At 48.3% G+C, this 23,290-nt stretch overlaps 1 protein-coding gene across 1 annotated transcript in view; it reads right to left on the bottom strand.

Moving 5' to 3' along the window:
• GABRD (gamma-aminobutyric acid type A receptor subunit delta) overlaps positions 1–21,466 on the bottom strand; it is a 504,159-nt gene extending 482,693 nt beyond the window's left edge. Inside the window, exon 1 of the mRNA XM_069610173.1 lies at positions 16,695–21,466. Within this exon, the coding sequence (XP_069466274.1) occupies positions 16,695–16,804 (110 nt within the window). The 5' untranslated portion in view covers positions 16,805–21,466. The remainder of the gene's footprint in view (positions 1–16,694) is intronic.
• Positions 21,467–23,290: the final 1,824 nt, after the last annotated feature.

The following is a 23,290-nucleotide window of genomic DNA, read 5'->3' as shown; positions in this document are numbered from 1 at the left end:
AAGATGTAATTGTGAACCTGTGTAGTCATTGGCAGAATTTTAAATATTATGCATTTCATTAAAAGGGCAAAAATATTCCAAAGGGCCAGCGATCGGATTGTCCAATTCCCTGTGACCTATTGGATCTGCATATCTACTTCTTATGGCGGTGGTTAGTATAAGTTTGAAGGCTTGATCTATAACTCATGTAGGTCAAAAAGTAGACTTGAGAGACAAAGAAAGGTCATAAATGCAAACACACAAATTATGTCATTTCCCCCGAACCAACTGGCCCTGGGGGAGGAGGGAGGACGGGTAGGCTGTCCTATCCCAGGATCATATTAATTCCAGAGTACTTCCCCCCAGATTGTAAATGAAATTATGTCATTTTGGCTATATAAGGTGGAGACAGAGAAACACAAGGGATTCAGATTCAAAAACCAGATCCAGGCAGATCCATCCATCCATCCAGATCCAGGCACACCCAATAATCCAGGGAGCAAGGAGAGGAGGCAGCTGACCCCATCCAAGAGAGACCAGAGTGACCAGATCCCTTGTCTAGCTTTCCAGAATCCCATCCGGGAGAGCCCAGTGACCAGCTACCTTGGCCTAGCTGACCAGAGTGACCAGAGACATCACTGGCTTTGCAGAATCCCAAGCTAAGGTTTACATTGTAAGTAGCAATTAACCCATGTCCCCAAACTGCATTTCGCGCTCTTTTGACACTTGCATCCCATTGAAAGAAACCCCATTCAAAGTCCCAAATTGCCAGTATAATCCGTTCCCCTTTCCATAGCAGAATCTATATTAGCCTGTGTCTGTAGCGTATTTCTTTTATAGTTCTTTTCATTATCTGTGTAAATCCTTAGTACCATTTTGAAGTAAATTAATTCCCCTATAAGGAAATTCACGGTGCAAGTTGGTTAAAATTCGAAATTAACCTCCTTGCGTTCAGTGTCTTTCTTTAAATAACTATAGTCATTAAAATATAGTCTAAATAAAACTAGTCTCTGTGTAACAAAAACTGAGTTTGCTCATATATTCTGCGCTTTCATACGAATTCCGATTTGCATCTGACCCCTAGGAAAAACCCAAACCGTAGTCCCATTGAGAGTAACCCTTTCTGTCAGAATGGTATCTATTATGTGCCTCTGTTCCTTGTCCTGAAAACCGATTTCCGATTTTGACAGCTAAGCCCTTCCTGTGGCTGGCTGTCATCACAAACCCATGTAGAAACAAATTTCCATTCTGCCGTGTGTGTTTACTTTTGCATTCTTCTTTTCCCAAAATCGACTTTCTTACCTTGTGTTCATGTTGCGTTGGTGCCCTGTGTAGTAGTCTGTAAGCTTCCTTACCTCTCGAGTATAGCAACACGAATGTCTGTCCTAGCTATCCCACCACAGTTGTAAGCTGCTGTGTGAGAAACAAGTGAAATCCGATTATGCCATTTTGCTCATAAATCAGGTTTTCATTTTCTGTTCTGGTCTCCCATCTTGAGGTGGTGGGCTGAATTCTAAATCTGATTTTTCCCTCTTCATCCTGACTCCTTTCCACTTAGCAGACTTTGGGGGTGAGTGTTGCAGGGGGAGTGCTTAACTTCAATGCTATCTGTTGCTGTCAAAACACTTTTTCTTCTGTTTGCTATTAAAGGTTTCTGTCAATTGTGTTAGGAGTTTGAACTAATTGTGTTGTGGGAATCTTTGCATATTGTATTGCCACAGCATTGGTGGCTGATGCCCATTTGTTTGATTTTGCTTTTAATTTCATTTAAACTGTAAAATGTATAAATATCATATTGTTACACACCGGCCTGTTTCCTAGTCCATTGTGACATAGGGTGTTCATGAAGATGGTTGCGAGATGTGGATTATTAAATATAAAAAGCGTTTTTATTTTGTGCCACCCTCATTGTCAGGTGAAGGAGTCCCTGGCTGGAGGCTGCCGTGTTATAAAACTGTTACACCTTCCACTCCTCTAAGGTCACCATTAATGTTAACCTGAATAGCACCGTCTTGGTCCAAGGCCCTCGAGCCAACCTCCTCTTTGACAGAGATTTCCCGTGACTTATCAATTTCCTTCCCTCTCCTGCTGTCCGTTTTCTCCCTTCTTCGGCTTCCTTGCACCCATCCTCTGCCACCTCTCTGGCGCCCTCTTCCTCCTCCTCGGCTACATTGCCCTATCGTCCTACATCCTCCGTCCTCCCTCTGGCTCCTTCTTCGCCTCCGCAGGGAGTACCTCTGATTTGTACCCCTCCTCGGAAGGCTTTCAAGGATGGCAACCTTCTCCACCTCGCCACTCTTAATTCTCGCTCAGCTGTCAAATGCTCCTCTGACATCTGCTGTCTACTGGAAGAACTTGACTTTGATGTCCTTGGTCTCATCGAGACATGGTTCATAGCCAGCTCTGTCACAAGCGTTGACACTCTCCTTCCTGATGGCTACAAGATCTGCTCCATGCCCAAATCCAATAGCTTTGGTGGGAGTGTAACCTTGATTTTCCTGGATTGGATCCCTGCCTCTATCATTCCTATTCAGGCCTACACTTCCTTTGAATGCCTGGTCTGTAGGCTCTCTCTCTCCTGACCACTCTCTCACAGTGTCTACTATCTAATGATGACCTGGTCAGATCACCTCCTTCCTCTCCGAGTGGGCGGACCTCTCTTCCTCCTGGCCTCAACTACTCAACTCCATCTCCTCCTTGGAGACTTGAACATCCATCTGTATGCTTCCTGTTTCGTGACATTGCGACTCTCTCTCTCTCTCTCTCTCTCTCTCTCTCTCTCTCTCTATTCTTCCTGCTGACCCGACTGACTCTGTAGGTCACACTCTTGATGTTCTGATCTCCTCACACCTCCCCCTCTCTAACCCTCTCACCACTCCTCTCTTCAAGAGTGACAACGTTCTCCTCTCCTCTCATCTCTCTCTCATTAACCCCCAGGCCAGTCCTACCCCCAAACTGCCGCCCACCTTCTCAGTCATTCGACCTATGAAGTGTGTGTCAGTTGAGGCTTTCGCCGCATCTTTCTCTCCCCGTCCTGCACCTCTGGCCAACTCACACTGACACACCCCTCTCCATGCTCCACTCTGCGATCTCTGATACTCTTGATGTACTTGCCCCTGTCATGAGGATCCGCATGAAGCCTAAAATCAATTGAAACCCCTGGTACGACTCTGACCTCATCACCCTTAAACGCAAGTGTAGTGGGGCTGAGAGGAAATGGTTGGCATCTTGTACATCCTCTGACAAACTGGCCTGCCACCTGCTCCGAAGGCAATACTGACTCTCTGTCCTCACTAAGAAGAGAGCTCACATACAAGCCTGCGTTTTCTGCAGCATATTCTCCCCTGGAGAGGTTTCTAGACAAGTCTGATCTAGGAAAACCTCATCTGAGCAGGTTCTTCCTTGTTCTTCCAAAACCATCAAGGACCACATTGACACCCTCGCTCCAGCCTTGGTTGACTTCTGCAACCACTCTTTCGGCCTCTGGAATCTTCCCCGCCCCCTTTAAGCACTCTCTTGTGCACCCTCTTCTCAAAAAGCCCTGAGCCGGCCCCTTCCTTCCGGCTAATTATCGCCCGATCTCTATCACTCCTTTCCTAGGCAAACTCCTGGAAAAGCTGGCCATCTCGCAGCTTAATCTTCACACTGAATCTTTTGGTTGTCTCCATGACCATCAGTCTGGTGCAGAGCACCCAGAAGCACCGAGAATGCTCTCCTGAACATCTGTGAAGACTTTCTCTCTAACTTTGATTCTAACCTCCCCTCTGTCCTCATCCTACTGGATCTCTCTTCTGCTTTTGACACAGTCAACCATGCCATCCTGTTCAACTGTCTCAGTGATAATCTGGGTATCACCAATCAACTTCGGTCCTTCCTCTCCTCTATCTGTCTCTCCACCTCTGGTGTTCCCAGGAGGTCTAACCTCTCCCCCTGGTTGTTCCACCAATACCTGGCACCTCTAGCCCACTGCATTGCTGCTCTCTGCTCCAACTTCCAGTGCTATGAGGATGACACCCAGCTCGCCTTCAGGCTCCCCTCTGCTGCCTCTTCTTCTCTCATCCCTGTCTTTCTGCAATCCAGGAGCGGTAAGCCGCCAATGATCTCTGCCTGAATGCCAGTAAGACAGAGATCTTCCTCATCAGCACACCTGCACCCCTCTTTCCCACCACTCTCTGGCCGGCCTCCGTTGGCCCTCTTCCTGCTCCCACCTGTGAGGCTAAGAACCTCAGAGTTATCTTCGACTACACACTCTCCTTCTCTCCTCACATTTCCGATGTCTCTAAGAAGTGAAACAACCAACTGCACCTCCGCAGATGTGTTCCTCCCTTCCTCTCCTTCGCCCAAAAGCTCACTGTCTCAAGAGCTGGTTCTCTCTAGGCTTGACTACTGTAACAGCCTCTTTTTAAATCTACCTGCCTCTACTCTCCGTCCTCGGCAACTCATCCAAAAGAGGACTGTGAGATGTGTCCCTGGCTTCAAGCCCAGGGATCGTATCTCTCCAGCACTTAATTCTCTCCATTGGCTCCCGGTGGCTGCAAGGATCATATGCAAGACCCTTTGCATTGTCCACAAGGCCTTCTGGGGCCTGGAACCAAAATACCTCTAGCTTTCTCTTCAGAAGCATCTTCCTTCTTGAGCTCTTCGCTCCTCCACCTCCAACTCCCTGAGGGTCAGTCACTTTTCCAAGCAATGATTTGGGGGCAGATCTCTCTTTTCAGCCGGCGCCTCCCTCTGGAGCAGCCTCCCTGCCTCTCTGAAACTTGAGCAGAACCATCTCTGGTTCAAGAAGCAGCTTAAGACTTTCCTCTTTGCTTCAGCCTTCTATCTTCCACCCCCTGCTGATCTCCTATCTGATACTGCACTGGTTACCTGGCTACCCTCTGAATCACGGACCCAGGTCCCTGCCCTCCAAGTTGCACACTTGCACTGCTTCCTGGCAACCCAGCACTTGAGGCTGTATCTGCACCCCTACAGTCCCCCTCCTCGCACTTATCTAACACTTGTTGTCTGCACTTAACCTCAGCACTGCCACCTGTTGGCCGCATTCTTTTTTCTATGACTTGAGCCCATGTCTTGCACTTCTCCTCGTCTCCTTCCCCTGGCACTTTTCCCCTTCCCTATCCTCTGCACTTGCGCAATCTCAATGTCATTTGGCCTAGTAAGATCATTGTCTTGTCCTCCCTTGTTCTCGTCCCTTGCCTCGCCGTGCCTTGAAACACTTGTGTATAGGCGCATTATAAATAAAATATCATATCAAGCACTTAAAAGAAATGGGAACGTTCTTCTTGAGATGTTGTGGAAAGATTCAAAGGCTGTGAACTCAGGGGGTGGCCATTAGAAAAGGCTCTTTTTGCAAAAAGGGGAGGGTGTGAGCAGCTTAATATATTCAGTTAAGTCCTGAAAAGTAACCTGTAACTTGGAGTCATCGCCTGAAAGTTTGAGAAAACGAATAATGCTAATTGATGCCTAAACGTGTTGGACACTGAGAAGGCTTTGTTTTTACATGTCATTTTGTTATTGTCAAGGTAATAAATCTGGGCACTGCTAGCCTCTTGGCTGAGCAAAGGTGGCTATCCATTCACATTGCACCCATCCGGGTGGCAGATTGGCGGATTACCACAGATCGGAGCGTGATTGCCATGGCATACCTCTCCTTCTGCAGCACCCTTTTATCTCCAGAATCTAATTTTGCCCACTCTTCATTTGATAGTGCAAACAATTTAATCACACCAACCTCAGTGCTAGAGGTTAAAGAAACAATGCTGTCCCTGATGAACAATAAAACTCCAGTTCGGGGTGGCTTTCCAGCAGAGTACTGCAGTCAGCAGGGGTGTTGCTAGGTCTGGAAAAGATCCGGGGCTATGCTAATGCCGGGACTGTCGGGACTCGGGGCTAGCTAGCCTTTTGGTTGTAGTCTCTGGGATTCTATGTGGGGCTACAACCAAAAGACCAGGGGATATAGCCCCCACATCCCCCTCCCCCACTAGCAACACCTCTGGCAGTCAGTATTTAGCTAGCCTGGGCTGTCATCTCATGAGAGCTTATAACTCGATTGTGGCTTCTGGCAACGCAACCTCCATGAGCCATTGGAGCATGTCCAAATTGCATTACCGCTAAAACAGGCAAATAACCAGGATACTGTGGGAGCTATCAAACATTAGCTAAATACTGACTGCAGACCTTTTCTGAACACAGAGCTAGAAATAATTTTAAAAATGATAACAAATAGGGTACAGTAATGTAATCGACAAGTTACGCATACAGATCAAGTGGGGTTCATTAATGGCTGCAGTTCAGCAGACGGCTTAATGCATGTTATTCATCACTCAGGTGCATTGGAGGGTGCCACTGCCATAGTTGGATAGATGCCGAAAAAGGGTTTTTGATTGGGTGAAATGGCCATTTCCGAAACAAATCGTTTTTGAATGCAGCTTTCAGTATAGCTTCATTTCCTAAATAAGCACTCTTAATACTTCTCCCACAGCAGAAATTACAACAGTGAATATGAGATCTCAACCCTTTGTGTTAACAAGGAGGACGAGGCAGGGATGCCGTTCACACCCCCGGCTTTTTGTGATATTCCTGGAACCATTCCTAATATAAATCTGGGTGACAACGGAAATTGAAGGAATCAGACTGGGGTGATTCATTTGTGAAGCGGGGAAACCTCTTGTGTGTAAACATTAGATAGATAAGGGTCTGCTACTACTGGGTCAGTATTTTCAGGATGGGATTTCTTTTCATTCGAATTTCTCAAGCAACGCTTTAGGATTGATAACAGAAACTTTTGGAGGTACCTCCAGTTGAGGGATTGTGCGCTGTCAAAATGGATTGACATTAGCAACCCGGATCAAAATTTGTAGCTACTTTTTTAAGTTGGGGATTGAGGAAACATCGGATTTCTTCGCCTTATGTCATGCTTCTACCCTCAGCGGACCAAAAATTGTAAGCACTGCAGAGACAATCGGAACAGGAGCTAGACAGGGTTTGGACTCAAGACATATGGCAAGATTGAATGATAGAATGGCACTGATGCACTAGGGATGCCAGGACCCAACTGATTTCTTCGAATAGCCTTCTTAGAACATGTTGGTCTTCGGGTAAACTACATGCTGTGAATAGATCTCTTACCTCATATTGTTAGATACAGTGTGGAGACACGAGCACGCTATGGTTTTGCCCCCACATTATCAAATTATGAATGGAGGTATTTGATACAACTGAAAGTGTGCTTCCTGGCTCTCCAATAGTTGACTCGGGACTGGCACGGTTAGACATCGATGCACTGAACTCAGGGCTCAAAATGTGCACTCTAGCCATTGGCTAGTGATAATTGCGATACTTGACTCTTGGCAAGTAAGAAATGGTCTACTGTGTTTATGTGTAGAATTGAGGTGGGGCGGTCAGATGGCATGGGGTCACTCTGGCTGTAGCCAGGCCCATTGTCGTACGTCACTGGAAACAAGCCAGTAGAGGCATGTTTAAGGAGTGGACGGGTTTAATGTTAGCAATCGCTGCAGCTGAAGACGTTGGGCTTGGTTCCGGGTGGGGCAAACTATCAAATTATTGCTGAGGTTTGTTGTTCTTGCTCTTAGAATCGAGGTGTTAAGGAATGGCGTGAGTGGCTGCTCGAATGTACTAATTTGCATGATTTTCTCGATGGAAGCGCCACTTAGAATGTTTTTGGGGAAAGAGGGACGCAGAGGTTTAGGAGGGGGTACAGTTGGCAATATTTTATAATGTTTTTAATGCTGTATTAATTGATAAAGGATAATAAAGAGATATTAAAAAAACATCAGTGGGAAATGGTAAATCTATGCTACCTGTAATTGGGCAAACACAGCCGGTGGTTAAAGAACTCACAGCAAGTCTTACTCATGGATTGAAAGCAGGATTCAACTCAGCCTTTCATCTTTCCAAGAAGGAGAAACATAATAACAGTACTTAAGGGGCAAGAGGCAGTTTGATTGGTCGGTCGTGCTAAATTACTGGTAAAAGCAGTTCAATAAGTGTGTGCCTGAAAACCACAAATTCACCTTTCCCGAGATCGTAATAGCAAACCGAATATCACCCAGAGGATTTCAGGTTCTTAGTCATTATATTTTACTCTGCTTTTCAACATTTTGACAATTCACTGTGTACATTATATGGCACTGGTGTCTAACAATGAAAATAAACAGCACAGCCCTTGCTCAGCAGGAATGATACTGGTTTCTGGTACATCCACCCAGCAGGATCTGCCAGGACCTCCAGTGCAGCGCCCAGGGCCCGCCTATACCCCCTGGTGCTTTAATGAATCAGGTTGTTGAGTGGGGTTCAGGAAGAGCACTGGCCCCAATGGTTGGTGCCAAATGAATATCAGGTGTTAATTGTAGTCATCTAAAGGAAAGTGGGTTCGTTTTTGATCATTTTAAGAATCTTTGGGACAATTCGTTTTTTGTTCGAATATTCAAGCAATTGTTAATAATATAAGGCTATATAGTTATAAAGAAAAAATATAGCTGAATAGTTCTGGGTTGTGTTGTACAAATAGATGTCAGTGCAAATATGCAGTCACTGCTGTTCAACGACGTGATCAAAAATGGTTGTTCTTCATCCAACCAACATCACAAAAGAGACACCACAACCGTACAATCACAAGCCAGAACAAGAAACTACTACCAAACATAACCACACCAAGAGAATCCACTGTAATTTAATAAATACAAGGTTCATGTCCAAACACTCAACTGAAATATACGACCTCTTATCAGACGGAGGCATCGACATACTATTCATAACCGAAACATGGCTAGACGACAACTACAAGATCACCCTCAACAACTGCCTGCCTGAAAACTTCAAATGTATCCAAGCAAACAGGAAAAACAAAAGAGGGTAGGACTAGCAATCATACACAAGGAACAACTGGCTATAAACTGGAAGACCTATTAAACACCCATAAATGTGAATCCTTAATACTGCGTCTATCAGTAAACCCCAAAACAAACCTGAAATTCATACTGATATACAGACCACCAACCTACGATGCAACCTTTGTAGACACCTTCACGGAAGAAATCACCATCCTAGCCATCAAGCACAATCATCTGATCATCCTAAAAGATTTCAACATCTGGTTCGATGAAGAAACCACAACCACACAAAAATCCTTAACCGCCCAACTAGCAGCAATGAATCTACAACAACTAGTCAAAGGAGCAACTCACTCAGTAGGCCATACACTTGATGCAATCTTCGCCAACGACAAACTCATTACCATGGCACCCCCAATTCAAAAACTCTGGAGCGACCACCTCATCATCCCATTCATAATCACAATGGCCATTCCATTAAACAAGTAACAAGACAAACTGCCGGCCACCATGAAAAGAAATTGGAGAACCATCAAAAATTCCAACCTCACTGAACTCCTGGAACTTAGCAAACCACAGGCATCAATTATGGAAGAAGCAGACCTGGACAAAAAAGTAGCCATACACCACACATGGATCTTAACAACTATAGTCGACATTGCCAAAGAAAAACCCTTCATGCCAACACGGAAAAAAACACGGCAAAATGGTTCACCCCACTACTCCGCACGATGAAAAGAAAAAAACAAAAACTAGAATCAGAATGGAGGATCAACAAACACTCTGCGAACAAAGTGAAATTTCTGCAACATATCCGCTCGTACAAAAAGGAAATTCAAAAAGCGAAGAGGAAACACTACGACAATCGAATCTTCAAAGCACCAAACACCCAAAAAGAACTCTTCAAAACCATAAACGAAATAAAAAACCCACTAGGATGCAACAACGCGCCAACCCCATCGAGGAAACTATGCAATGACCTAGGAGAACACTTCAAAAATAAGATCACTACTATCCAACAAACCATACAAAGCAGACCACACGATCACACCATGGACCCCACACGCCCACACGAGAAACACACGAACAGACTACAAAGCTTCCCCGAAATATCATTGGAGACTTTCGTCGAACTGGTAAACCAAAGCAACAAATCAGGCTCTCCAGAAGACCCTTGCCCCCCGCACATATACAAATCAATCCTCAAACAAGGAACTCCCATGGAATACCACAGGAATGTCCTCAATCTTTCAATCTCAACAGGTAAAGTACCACAGGCCTTCAAAATGGCGTACATCAGGCCGCTACTCAAAGACACGACCGGAAACGTAGAGGACTTATCCAACTACAGACCCATCTCCAATATCCTGTGCTTAGCCAAACTGCTAGATACGTACATCTACAAAACAACCCAAGAATTCATAGAGGAACACTGCCTACTAGACCAGGCACAAGTTCAATTCAGACCAATGAGAGGAGCAGAATCAGCTCTCCTCTCAATATGGGATGACCTAAAAACAAACGCAGACCCAGACTACAGCACCGCCCTGATACTTCTTGACCTATCCGCAGCATTCGACACTGTCAACCATGACATCCTCATAACGAGACTAGAAGGATTGGGCATAACAGACACCACCCTACTATGGATCAAATCCATCCTAACAAACAGAACGGAAACCGTATGGATGAAACCTTTTAAATCCAACCCAAGAGACTCCACATGCGGAGTACCACAAGGCTCATCCTTCTCCCAGCTCCTATTCAACATCTACCTATATCTATTAATCAAAATCATCAAAGGACATGGCCTCACCTGCTAAAACTACGCCGACGACACACAAATAATCTTCAAAATACAAGACACCCGAGAAGAAAACACAACACTAGAGCTATGCCTTTGGGATATATTCAACTAGATGAACCTGAACCACCTCAAAATGAACCAGGAAAAACTGAGATAATGATCGTCAAAAAAAACAGAGGAGACATCAACTACATCCCCTGGCCAAAAGAACTTGGCTCGCCACCAACGCCATCCTCGATTGTAAAAAACCTAGGGGTCCTGATGAACGACAACCTCACCCCAGAGCCCCAGCTATACGCTCTACTCAAGAAATGCTTCTTTCTCCTACGAGCAGCAAAAAGGATCCTACCGTTCCTGTCATTCGTCAACAAAACTCTTACCATCATTGCTCTGGTCATGTCCAGAGTAGACTAGGCCAACAGCCTATACCTGGGCATGCCTGAAAGACATTTTAAAAAACTACTATGCATACAAAATGCAGCGGCCAGACTCCTTCTCAAAATACTGCGGCGAGAACACATCACACCAGCGCTAAAATTACTGCACTGGTCACCAATAAAACAGCTAATAAAATTCAAATCCATGTGCATCACGCACAGAGCAATACACAACCAAGGCGCAGAATTCCTGAGAGACAAGCTATACCTACACCAGCCAACAAGAACACTCAGATCAAGCAACGGCGTACGCCTAGAACCAAAACCCTATAACAAAAAAAAACTTGGAGGATCCTCGTTTTCTCACCAAGCACCGAAAACTTGGAATGACCTACCGAAGAATGTACGGAATACAAGAAAACACCTAGCATTCTGGAAACTGCTCAAATCCTGGCTCTTCACTGCGTAACTAGAAGACCATCCATAAAGAACACCCATACCGCTTATCGATGATGAATAAAGAGACTGACCTCGGCCCCCACAAAACAACGAAACTCGTTCAGAATGCACCCCACGACAGCCCATAAGACATCTCGAAAGATAGTCACTAGAAGAACCAGAACGCAACATTCCCATGTGTGTTCTGGTGAGCTGAGTCTACTGTAGCATTTTAGTGAACTATGTATAGTGAGGTCAGAGTGTCCATTCCCCCCTTGGGTGTCCAAGCAGGCTGCTATGCTCAGCTGCTCAGCTGGGTGTGGGTCTCTCCTGCCACTGTGCGGATCTCTCGAATCTAGCCTTTTCCGCACCAGGTAGGAATCCAGAGGCCCAGGCATTCAGCCATGCTGAGATTGGCGAAAGCTTTAACACACTAACCGAAAAAGCTCTAAACGTTCTACATACTTATCTCACTCAAACTAACACAACCACCTCTCGCACTGCAATCCGCATGCACTTCACCACACCGCCACAACACATAAACCGCACCAACAGCACACGAGGACTGACATCCCCTGATATTCGCACCAAAAGCTCAGCACCCAGTGTATACCGAGTTGAAGCTGCCAACAGGACACCACTCCTCTCATTGTCCTACTCCTTCTTCACCCTACTAACCCATCCCACCTTCTCGTTTGCAGATCTGCCAGAGCGCCTGGGGACCAACGCAGTTGGTGACGGTGCGCGGTACAAATATCATTAACATTTAACATTTCTTTTTAATTTAGGTAAGGAGAACTCTGTGTGCAGCCCCCCGTTCAGAGACTTTTTCCCATCGGGGCTGACGTGTTCCCCTTCCATGCTGATAACATGAGTAGAACCAGTGAGTTGGTTAATAATAAAACCTTTCGAAAAGCGTCAAAGGTTACTTTGGCTTGCGGCGTGTGCTGCATAAAGGCTCTGTTACAATATATTTGCATTGGGGAGAGTAGTCATGCTCAGAACCACGTGGTCAGAACTAGCTTGAATTTAGCTTAATTTAAGACTTGCTTGTTTTCCGGGGACACTTTGGCTTTCTGAAAAGTTGAGGTATTTGTACACAAAATTAAGAGCTATTTACCGAGGGCAGGCGGGGGTTTGGGGTTGGTATTGCCCCTATAAACAGGAAAGATGCCACAGTGCCCCGTCAGGTTGGCACTGCATGACCAGACTGCCGGGTACTATGACACAATGGGGATCCATTCTGTAACAGCCATGGCAGTACAGTGTAAGCAGGGAGGGGAGTTTAGGTCCTAGGGGTCTTCAGGCGCCTGTGCAGATGTAAGAAACCATGACAGGTGGCACTGCCATGCAACACGGAAGTACTCCACGGCATTGCAAGCTTCCACCTAGCAGGGTGGGTATTTAAATTGTTGTGCACCTACTGGGCCAGATGAGTCACCAGTCCTCTTACTACAACAGGCTGCCAGCTATCAGTCGATGAGAGATGCCACTGAAGAGGGGGTCCCTGGAATGGCCCTCATGTCCCCTATGCAAATGTCAACCTGAAGAATGAGAAACGAAAGATGCAAATCGCTGTTCGGCCAATCACCAGGCGTGCCAGTGTATCCCACATATGCAAAGAGATATTCTCTCAGACAACTTTTTAAACCATATCCAGTTGGTGGCTTCGAGAAGACAAGTGCCTCATCGATGGACCAAATTGACTGATGGCAAAGTCCAACTGTGATGACATCACTGGTGACAACACGACATAGCAGTGTCAGTCATGAAGCACATTTGCATTCCTGCACAAAGATACGCAGACACACACACATATACACAAAGAACATGCTTTCACCGTCTATAGATAGAGGACAGACACATGTACATACTGTCAAGATCTTCTTTCTTTAGCCAATGCAGAAACTCAAGAAAGCCAAACAACCGTGGACCGAGCGTGCAACCATTTTATCGCAACTAATCATAAGGAGCTAGCAGGACGCAAAAGGAATCTATACGCTCTATTGCGACTAACCTCTAATAAGATATTAGAACGCAATAGGAAACCATAGAATGACTGTTGTGAATACACGTGAAACCACAGGCCTCAAATACATGGAGGGAGAAGTGCAGTCCCTGCAGCACGAAGTACAGAGAAATTGTTTGCAGCCAAGGACAAGAGCGGGTGGAAAATTTCTGAGGCAGTGGCCCACCTGCAAAATACAGAATAAAATCCTCATAATTGTATTGTGATCCTCGCACACGTGACCAAGCAAAGCCACCAATGGCTATTTACTCACGGTGAGAAGAGGAGCTGTTCCCAAAGAAGCAGACACGATTGATACATGTTTTGTCCACCAAACCTGCAACCTGCAGGCACTCTCTCAGGTAGGTGATCAGACCAGTGGCAACAATGGAAACACATAGTCTTTCTCATTACCCTGACAAGGTACATCAAGCGCTGTGAACAGAACAAGGTCCCAGGCCTGGGGGAACCCGCTCCAGCCAATACAGATGCTCAGATAATGGGGTGGTGTAGAATGTTGCACGTGCCAATGGTCTTCGTGCGACCGTGCAACAAATGAATCGATAGCTTTGTGGGGAAGTCTCAGGTGAAGCCACCTGACATGGGAAGACCAGTGGGAAGGTTTTGGATGGGCCCTAGTTGCTCTGCTAACTTGTGGTATTGCAAAAACAATATTCTTTCAAAGTATTTTTACACCAGGGCAATGTTTTCCCTAGGGCTAGTGTGATATGCAAAAATGCACTGAAATAATATGGCTTTGTATTAGTGCATTGTTTGCCCTAGTGCTGAATGCACTTGCACCAGTGCAAAGTTTCTGTAATTTTTTTATATTTAAGAATAACGCACGAGGTGGTTGTACAGCCTGTGCGTGTACGCAGTGCAAAAGGACGACTCACTATCACTTCCCACGTGTCTATATCCCTGACACCAGCACTTTTCGTTTCTCCCAGCCGGTGCTTTCTTTCCCTGTACCCTCATTTCCCTCTTAAACCCCCATTCCTCTAGTCTCGTCTCTTCACGCCCTCTTGTCCTCCGTCTGTCCCACTCCACCTGCTCTTCCTTTCATCTATCACCTGTCTTGTCCCCCTTTGTCCCTGCCTCTCCACTTCTCCCCACTACTCGTCTTCGTCTCTCCCGTCACCTTTCTCCACTGTTTACGTCTCCTCTCGTTTGCCGCACCACAGTTTGTTCATTCCCCTCTCCCTCTCCCCTCATACGCTCTCTCCAGTCCACGTCACTCCCCTCTCCCGCGTTGACGCGGTTTCCCTCTTCTTTACTGCACACTTTTCCACTCTATCTCTTTTCCAGTCACACGTGCCCACTGTCGTTACGCTCCCCCTCCCATCTTCCTTAAGGACGCCCCCCCATCACACGATTTGCACCATCTCCTTACCACCCTCCCCCATCGTCCTTACCCACTCTAATCTCTTACTCCCCTGACTGGCTGCACCCCCCTGTCACTCCTCCCCTCCCCCCATCCACCCACACCTCGGCTCTTATCTGTGCTTCACTTTCGCTCACCACACCAGGTCCGACCTGCCCCCTCACTTCCCACAAACGTGTGCAGTCCCTCCACCCTATTTTTCCCGTTGTTCTTCCCCCTCGCGCACCCAGCCTTCGCCGCCCCCACCCCTCGGCTTCTCCGCATCGACCTCTTGTCTTACCCGTCCACTCCCTCTCTGCCGTACACCTCTCCCCCTCGCCCATCCCTCGTAAGATGTGCGGCCTCCATTCTCCCTCCCCCACCCTTCTCCCTCGATATCCTGCCATCACTCGCGCCCCAATCCTCCCCACCCCAACGGAGCTCAATGCCCCTTCGTCACCACACCTGTTTAGTGGCACACGCACAGCAGGTAAGGGTAGTAGGCAGCTGGTCTCCCTCCTTCCTGAGCCCCCCACCCACCACAGAGACCCACAACAGACCCCAGTGAAGACCCCACCACCCCCCCCCCATCCTATCAGAAGACAAGCCCCATCACCGCTTACATATTTCAAATAAACTTTATCCCCAAGATATAAAAAAAAATGATATCTGGAGCCACACACATCGAGTCTATATATAACCCGGCTCCTAGATACCAGCCCACGCTTGGCTGCCAACAAACTCCTTGCATTATGGGGGAGACACTTTCTCGAGTGGGAAACCTTCGCACTGGCAGCTCCTGGCAGGAATGCGCCAATCGGATGCCTGTCAGTGCTCGTAATGCCGCGCAGCTCCCTCCGCGCCCCCACGCCCCTCCCCCCATCCATCTACCCGACTTGTTTCCCACTTTGCCGTTATTTTTATCGCGTGTGTTTCATTATTGATTCATCTCTATGTGAATGTCGCTCCGCTACTGCACCTGTCCTTGCAGGTGGCCAGCTTCCATGGCGTCAGTGCCGGAGAACGTCAACTTGGTGTGAAGCGCTTAACGTAGAGGTGCGCGTTCGACTGTTTCTAAGCGCTACTGATTGTGTGAGCTCAGCCAACCTAAACACAGGCAGATACTTGATTTGCCCAGGACCACAGTGCGTGGTAAGGGCGGGGGCGGGGGCCGGGGGGGGGGGGGGTGGGGTTCAGCCTCTTTGGGGTCGATTCGCACCTGCTTGTTCTCCAGCCGAGGCTGGCAAATAGCCCAGGATAGCCCCGGGGCTGCGTGCTTGTCTTGGAAGCAAGACTACGCAGATCCACACAGGTTCGAATCCTCCGGTAAAAGGCGCTTTATGAAATATGAATGTAATGTGCTGATGGAGCTTTCCAGGTGCGCTTTGCTGGTCCTGTCCGTGCTTGGGTTGCTGCCGTTTTGTCAGCAGAAACCCCGCCTGCTGTCACACCGCGAGGAACTATGGTCAAAAGCAGTCCGTGCAACCACAACACACAACACAACGCTTCCACATCACAGTTACCGAATGGCTGAAGTATTGACGCAATGTTAAAACAAATGGGAAGTGTAAAACGCCGAATGCCGCGTTTTTCTAACTGTCTGTGAGGAAGGGCCGCATTGTATCTCATACAGAGTATACTGGGCTATTCTGTTGGCCCAATCACAAAGGAGAACAGAGAACACCCGTGCAGTAGGGTTCTACCCCGGGATTTCATTAAGTTAGGGTGTGTGGGTGAATCTGCCTGTCCGCAGGAGGGGCTGGGAGGGGGGAGGGGGGGGGCACATCCCAACTTTTGCAGTGCATGCAGTCACGGAGGCAAACACGCTAAAGTACCAATGGCAGTGCCCAGGGAGCTGCGGACTTACCTGGCGCACCTGTGCTGAGTGAGGAAGAGGAGGATGAGGCTGTGGAACGTCCAGCAGTGCAGGCCCATCTCTATCCCCGGCATCAGGTGGGCATCTCTGTCCCAGGGCATGGGAGCGCCGCGCCGGTCTCCCAAGGGCGTCACGATGCCATCTCTTCGCCGTGTCTCAGCCCGCCGTTGTTTTGCCGTATGTTAAACCGCCATCCCTGATCCTGGCGGCAAAACCCCCTTCCCTCTCCCTCGTGCCATCTTTCAAGATTAGTCTCAGACGTTCGCCCTGTATTTCTTTCCCGGGTGGTACTTTGGCATCGCCCTCCAGGTGCCAGGTTTCAATCTTTGTCTCACATGTTATGTTTCCGGTCGGTCTTTTGAGAATTAAGTGTCCATCTCACTTCAGGGTGCTACATTTAAATTTCATTCCATGGTTTCACCTTCATCCCAGACCCCGGTGTTAAATTTCCATTTGAGTCAACGGTGTTATATATCCTTCACTGCCTTGTGTTGCATTTCTATTTCAGTCGCATGTGTTGGATACATTTGTATCTCAGTACTTTCCCATGGTTTAGATGTCCTTCTCAGTCCTCGGTATTAAATGTCCACCAGAGTCAACAGTCTTACATTTCCTTCACTGCCTTGTGTTGCTTCACTGTTGCATTTCTTTCTCAGTCCTCACTGTTGCATTTCCATCTCTGTCCCATGTGTTGGATGGATTTGTATCTCAGTCCCTGATGATCAATTTCCATTCATTTTACATTTCCTTCTCAGTCCTCAGGGTTTGCTTTTCATCTCTGTCCCACGGGTTGGATCACGGGTTGGATTTGTAGCGCAGTTCCCCTGTGTGACATTTCCATCGCTGTCAAAAGATGTGCATTCCCATGTCTATCCTATGTGTTGCATTTGTGTCTCAGTCCATGGTGTTGCAGTGCTTCTGCTTTCCCATGCGTTAGATTTCCTTCTCAGCCGTCAGTGTCAAATTTCAGTAGCCATCAACAGTGTCACATTTCCATCTCTGCCCCATGTACTTGATTTGGATCCCAGCTCCTGGTTTTGCATCTCTATTGCTTTCCCATGCATTAGATGTCATTCTCAGTCCTTCCTGTTAATGAGTCCGTTGTTACATTTCTTTTTCGCTCCAGGATGTTAGACCTCACCTCAACCTGCCAAGTCAAAATGTCATCATTTCCAGGTGGCAGCCCAGTGTCTCAACCCAACGAGGCTTCCGTCCATGAATGGAATGTCCCATGTCATAGTTGGCTGATGCTAGAGGTCTGCTAGTGTCCTGTTTCAGACAGACTCCGTCTAGCCGCGTACAGCTTCACTGGCAGAGATGGGGTAGGGTTGCCGTCCCAGTCGCAGGCCGCACAGGAAAGAAAGGGTTAGGCCAGTCTGCTCCTGGCAGGCAACCTACTGATGGTGTCTTATCTGGCTCGAGTGGGGCATGCTCAGGAACAGCCCTAGGAGATTTGCAGGCAGCAGAGATGCTTAGGTTAGATGCGTGAGGGGTTGGTAGAGTATCTGATCCCCTTGGCTTAAGACTGAGTTAGATAGTACCAAGTTGTGGGCTCTTGCAAGCCCAGCAGATCCCCACATCCTGTCTCACTGAAGACCACTAGATTCCAAATTCCAAACTGTTAGAGAACGTGACACCTCAAGTCTCTTAAATGCTGAACAACCCAAATCTCTGAAGACACTTTGAACTTAACCTTCTGAAAATTCTTGAGCCTAGTAGTGTTATAAAGAGAGACCAGGCTTTCTTGCTGTCTATGTTTCCGTTCTCTATTTTTACGAGTTAAGACCCTTACCCTACAACTCACCAAACAATCCTGATGCCCCTGTTTCTACAAAGCCCCCACTCACTTGGAAGTCTCCCAGAATCCTTAACTCCAGTTGGCTGAAAAGTATGATACCACCAGCTGGCAGAAGATCCTGGAACTCCGATGACTTCAGCCCACAGGGATCTACACCTAAGAAGGCCTTGTTGACCACAATATCCTAAAAACCTTGAAACTCCAAGTTCCATAGGCACTGAGAACCAAGACCTCTGGTGATCAATTATAAAACGCAAGGTCTCAGAATCTTCTCAAACTTCAACACTCCAAAGTCCCTCAAACTCAATTTCTATAAAGATCATTAAAATCCAAGTCTCTAAAGGTGCTTATCTGAACCCGTAACCCTGACACCCACTGCCTCCTAAGGGACCTGATACTTCATTATCTAAAGATACTCAGACTTCAGGGCTTTGGAGACCACACCTTTACTGGAGACCACACTTCCACTGGCCCTCAATAGTCTTTTACACCGCAGATTTCCAAAGACCCTTAAGCATCGAATTCTCGTGATACAGTGGCACTCCCCAGCACAACTGAATGCAGCGCATTGACCCACAGCACCACAATGACGCAGGACCCTGAAAGCTCTGGACCTCCGGATCTCTGAGGTCCCTGGCACCCACAGCTCTTTGAAAACTCCAGTACAAACAGCTCTTGACGAACCTTGGCACCTACAGATCTCTATGGATGCTTGTACCTGCAGTTTACTGAGGACCTTTGAGGCCTCAGATCTCTTAGGACCCTGGCGCCCACAGCTTCCTGAGGGCTCTGGCACAAACAGCCTTCTGAAACCACTGTTACGAACAGCTCTCTGAAGACCCTGGCACCTAGAGCTCTGTGTGCACCCTTACACCCACGGCACGCCAAAGCTCCCAACTCATGCAGTTCCCGAGGATACTGGTACCCACAGTTCTCTGCCGACCTACCACACAGCTCTCCGAGACCCTTAGCACCCACAGCTTCCCGAACATTCTGTCACCCACGTGGGGGTGGAGTGGCCCTGACACTCTCAGCTCTTTCAGGATCCTTGAATCCACAAATCGTTTTGCACCCTTCCAACACAGTTCCCTGGCACCTACACCTGTCTGCGAACCCTTGCACCCAAGGCTATCTGAGAACCTTTGCACACACAGATCTCTAAGATCCCTGGTACCCAGAGCTCTCTGAGGATCCTTACACCAACTGCGCTCTGTGACCCCTTGCACCCACAGCTCTCTGAAGTCTGTTGCACCCAAAGCTCTCTGAAGTCATTTGCACCCACAACTATCTGAGGTGCTGGCAACTAAAGCTCTCCAAAATCCCTGGCACTCACAGCGCTCTGTGACCCCTTGCACCCACAGCTCTCTGAAGTCTGTTGCACCCACAACTCTCTAAAGTCTGTTGCACCCAGAGCTCTCTGAAGTCGTTTGCACCCACAGCTCTCTGAAGTCGTTTGCACCCAGAGCTCTCTGAAGCCTGTTACACCCACAGCTCTCTGAAGTCTGCACCCACAGCTCTCTGAGGTCCCTGGCACCCCCAGCTCTCTGAAGTCGTTTGCACCCACAGCTATCTGAGGTGCTGGTACCTAAAGCTCTCTAATATCCCTGGCACTCACAGCTCCCTGAGATCCCTGACACCCACACCTCTCTGAGAACCCTGACACCCACAGCTGCCTGAGATCCCTGGCACCCAAAGCTCTCTGAAGTCTGTTGCACCCAGAGCTCTCCGAGGTCCTTGGCAAAAACAGCTCTCTGAAAACACTAGTACCAATAGCTAACTGAGGTCCCAGACACCCACAGCTCTCTGAGGTCCCTGGCAGCCACAACCTTCCGAGAATCTTGGCCCTTAGAGCTCTCAATGGAATCTTGCATCCACAGCACACAGAGGACCGCAAGTCCTGGAGGTTCCTAGCATTCTGTTACCCAAAGCCCTCAGGACCTACCACCCACAGCTCTCGGAGACACCAGCACCCACAGCTCGAGAACCCTGGCACCCACAGCTCTCTGAGGTACTTGGCAAAAACAGCTCTCTAAAGACCTTGGCACCCATAGCACTCCTATGAGCCTGGCACGTAGAGCTCTCAATGAAATCTTGCATCCACGGCCTTGCCCCCACAGCTTCCGGTGGACTTGGTCACCCACTTATCGGAGGAACCCCTGGGGAGGACACAGACACCCACAGCTCTTTGTGTACCCTGGTAAAATAACTCTGTGGACCCTTGCACCCAAGGCTCTCTGCGGACCTATGTACTTACAGCTCTCTGATGTCCTGTCTCCCACAGCTCTCTGATGTCCTGGCAGCCACAGCTCTCTGTGGTCCTAGCACCCACGACTTGGGTTGGGCCCTTGCACTCAACGCTCTCTGAGAACCCTTCCAACCAAGGTTCTCTGCGGAACTTGCAACCAGAGCTATCTGACATTCCTAGCTCCCAAAGCGGCCTGAGGGGTGGAACCCGGGTGACTCTTGCACCCACAGCTCAGAGGATCCTGGCATCCAAAATCCGTCGACACCCACAGCTCCCGAGGAACTTAACTCCGGCAGTTGCCGAGGACCGTGGCACACGCAGCTCTCTGAAGACCAGACACCAGCAGCTCCCGGAAAAACCCAACCCACCGATTGTCGGAATCCCTCTGTAGTGCCCAAGCCGAGCTCCCCGAGGAACCAAGTGCAGGCAGCACCCTCCTCTGATTCTCGGCTTTCAACAAGACCGTCAGCACTGAGCAAAACAGAAAAAAACAACATCCACACTGGAACGGCAGAGCTGAGAAGCGCAGGTTGAAAAGAGCCAATCAGGGGGGGAGGGGGCGACGGGAACGCTGCGGAGAACTATCTATTAGGGAGAAAACCCCGGACTTTGCACGCACCATTTAACAAGTTCCCAAAACGTGGAAAGAGACGCCTTCTGGCTAAAGTGAGATATCAGCCCGTCCGCGCCGTTCTAGTGCCCCGGCCCTCCTCTGAGAAGTGCGCGTCTGCCTGTTCCCGCTGCAGTGCTTCCCACAGTTTTCATGCAGTCAGCCCCCGCCAGCCCCTTCTGCCTTCACCGGCGGGGGGCCTTGCTGAGGAAGCAGGAAGAATTGCGATAAAACGTCGCCAAATTAACACTTTATTATTATATATATATTTTTTTTACCGCTTCAGTGTTTGGTGTTCCAATGGCGTCTTTTTTTTATATCGGTCCTCCACCGCCAACTTTATTTTCATCACAAAATACCGCTTTATTAATTACTAGTAGTAGCGCCCAGAGGCCCATGCAGATACAATCATTGCTAGGACCACCAGCGGCGGACTGGCGAGGGGGGCAAAGTGGCAATTGCCCCCCAGGATGGTTGGGTTGTTGCCCCATGGGCCAGAGCTCCCAAATATAAAAATAATTATAGAAAAAGACGAAATCCTTCCAGACACTGCAAAGTCAGCTCACATTAGGTGTACATGTGGCGAGGCACTGGTCTTGATTTCAGCAATGTTGTAGATGTGCCTGGATGGCCCCCACACATGGGCCTCCACAGTGAGAGAGAGAGGAGCCTGGACTGCAGGGGCATGTTCACATACATGCCAACATTCTGTGACCAAAAATCTAAACTTTCAAAAATAGTCCAGCGAGGAGGTAATGATAGGAATAGGAGCGTCAGCAGCCCATTGTCATTGAATGAGCCCACCGCCGCGGGTGCATCCAATGACAATGAGGCGCCTGCCACGCCTTCTGCCATCACGCCAGCTCGGGGGAGCCCTTGAAAGACTCCCCCGAGCTGGCGTGGTGGGGGGCTAATGGCGCCTTTTGTCAAAGGCACCCGCAGCGGAGGGGCGCATTTAGCCCACCGCCGTGGGCGCCTTTAAAATCAAAAGCCTGCATGCCGTGCCTTCTCCCACTACGCCAGTTCGGGGGAGCCCTTGAAAGACTCCCCCGAGCTGGCGTGGTGGGGGGCTAATGGTGCCTTTTGTCAAAGGCACCCGCGGCGGAGGGGCGCATTTAGCCCACCGCTGTGGGCGCCTTTTACATCAAAAGCCTGCATGCTGTGCCTTCTCCCGCTACGCCAGCTCAGGGAAGTCCTTGAAAGACTCCCCCTAGCTGGCGTGGTGGGGGGCTAATGGCGCCTTTTGTCAAAGGCACCCATGGCAGAGGGGCGCATTTAGCCCACTGTTGTGGGCGCCTTTTACATCAAAAGCCTGCATGCTGTGTCTTCTCCCGCTACGCCAGCTCAGGGAAGTCCTTGAAAGACTCCCCCGAGCTGGCGTGGGCAATCAGTATTTGGTGCCAATAAATCCGTAGGTGGTAGGACTGCTTAAAAAGCGGTATCCTACCGCCTAAATCGGTAGGGTTGGCAAGTATGTGTTCATATCTCCCAGTGGCAATGTTTGCATTTGAATAACAGATTCTGTGACACAGGATGGTAATGTTGGCACCACTGCTCCCCATACACCATAGGTATGTTACACTCCACAGCAGCTGTTCACGACTCCTACTTGCCACGGAAGGAATGGTCCATATCTCATTAGAATTTTTCCTCGGTTTGATTCCATACAAATGCTTCCCCTCTGTTCTGGTGAATTACTTGATCACTGGTGTGTATATACAAAAAAGAGTGCAACAGCATCCTGAATAGCAGCCACGGATTTTACATACATAGTGGTTATAGAAATGGCTGTTGGACTGTTTGTGGTACATACTTTTGGACACCGTTGATTAACACACACAGATGTGATATACATATATTAATTACTAAGGGGTCATTTAGAGTTGGGCAGATTTTTTAATACCGCCGAAGAAAGCTACCAGCTCCACCGGAGG

This window comes from Ambystoma mexicanum, chromosome 8 (genome assembly GCF_040938575.1).
Source record: "Ambystoma mexicanum isolate Mex_15411 chromosome 8, UKY_AmexF1_1, whole genome shotgun sequence".
Classification (NCBI taxonomy): domain Eukaryota; kingdom Metazoa; phylum Chordata; class Amphibia; order Caudata; family Ambystomatidae; genus Ambystoma; species Ambystoma mexicanum.
The sequence above is the reverse complement of the archived record's forward strand: the minus strand, read 5'-3'. Positions and strand labels throughout refer to the sequence as shown.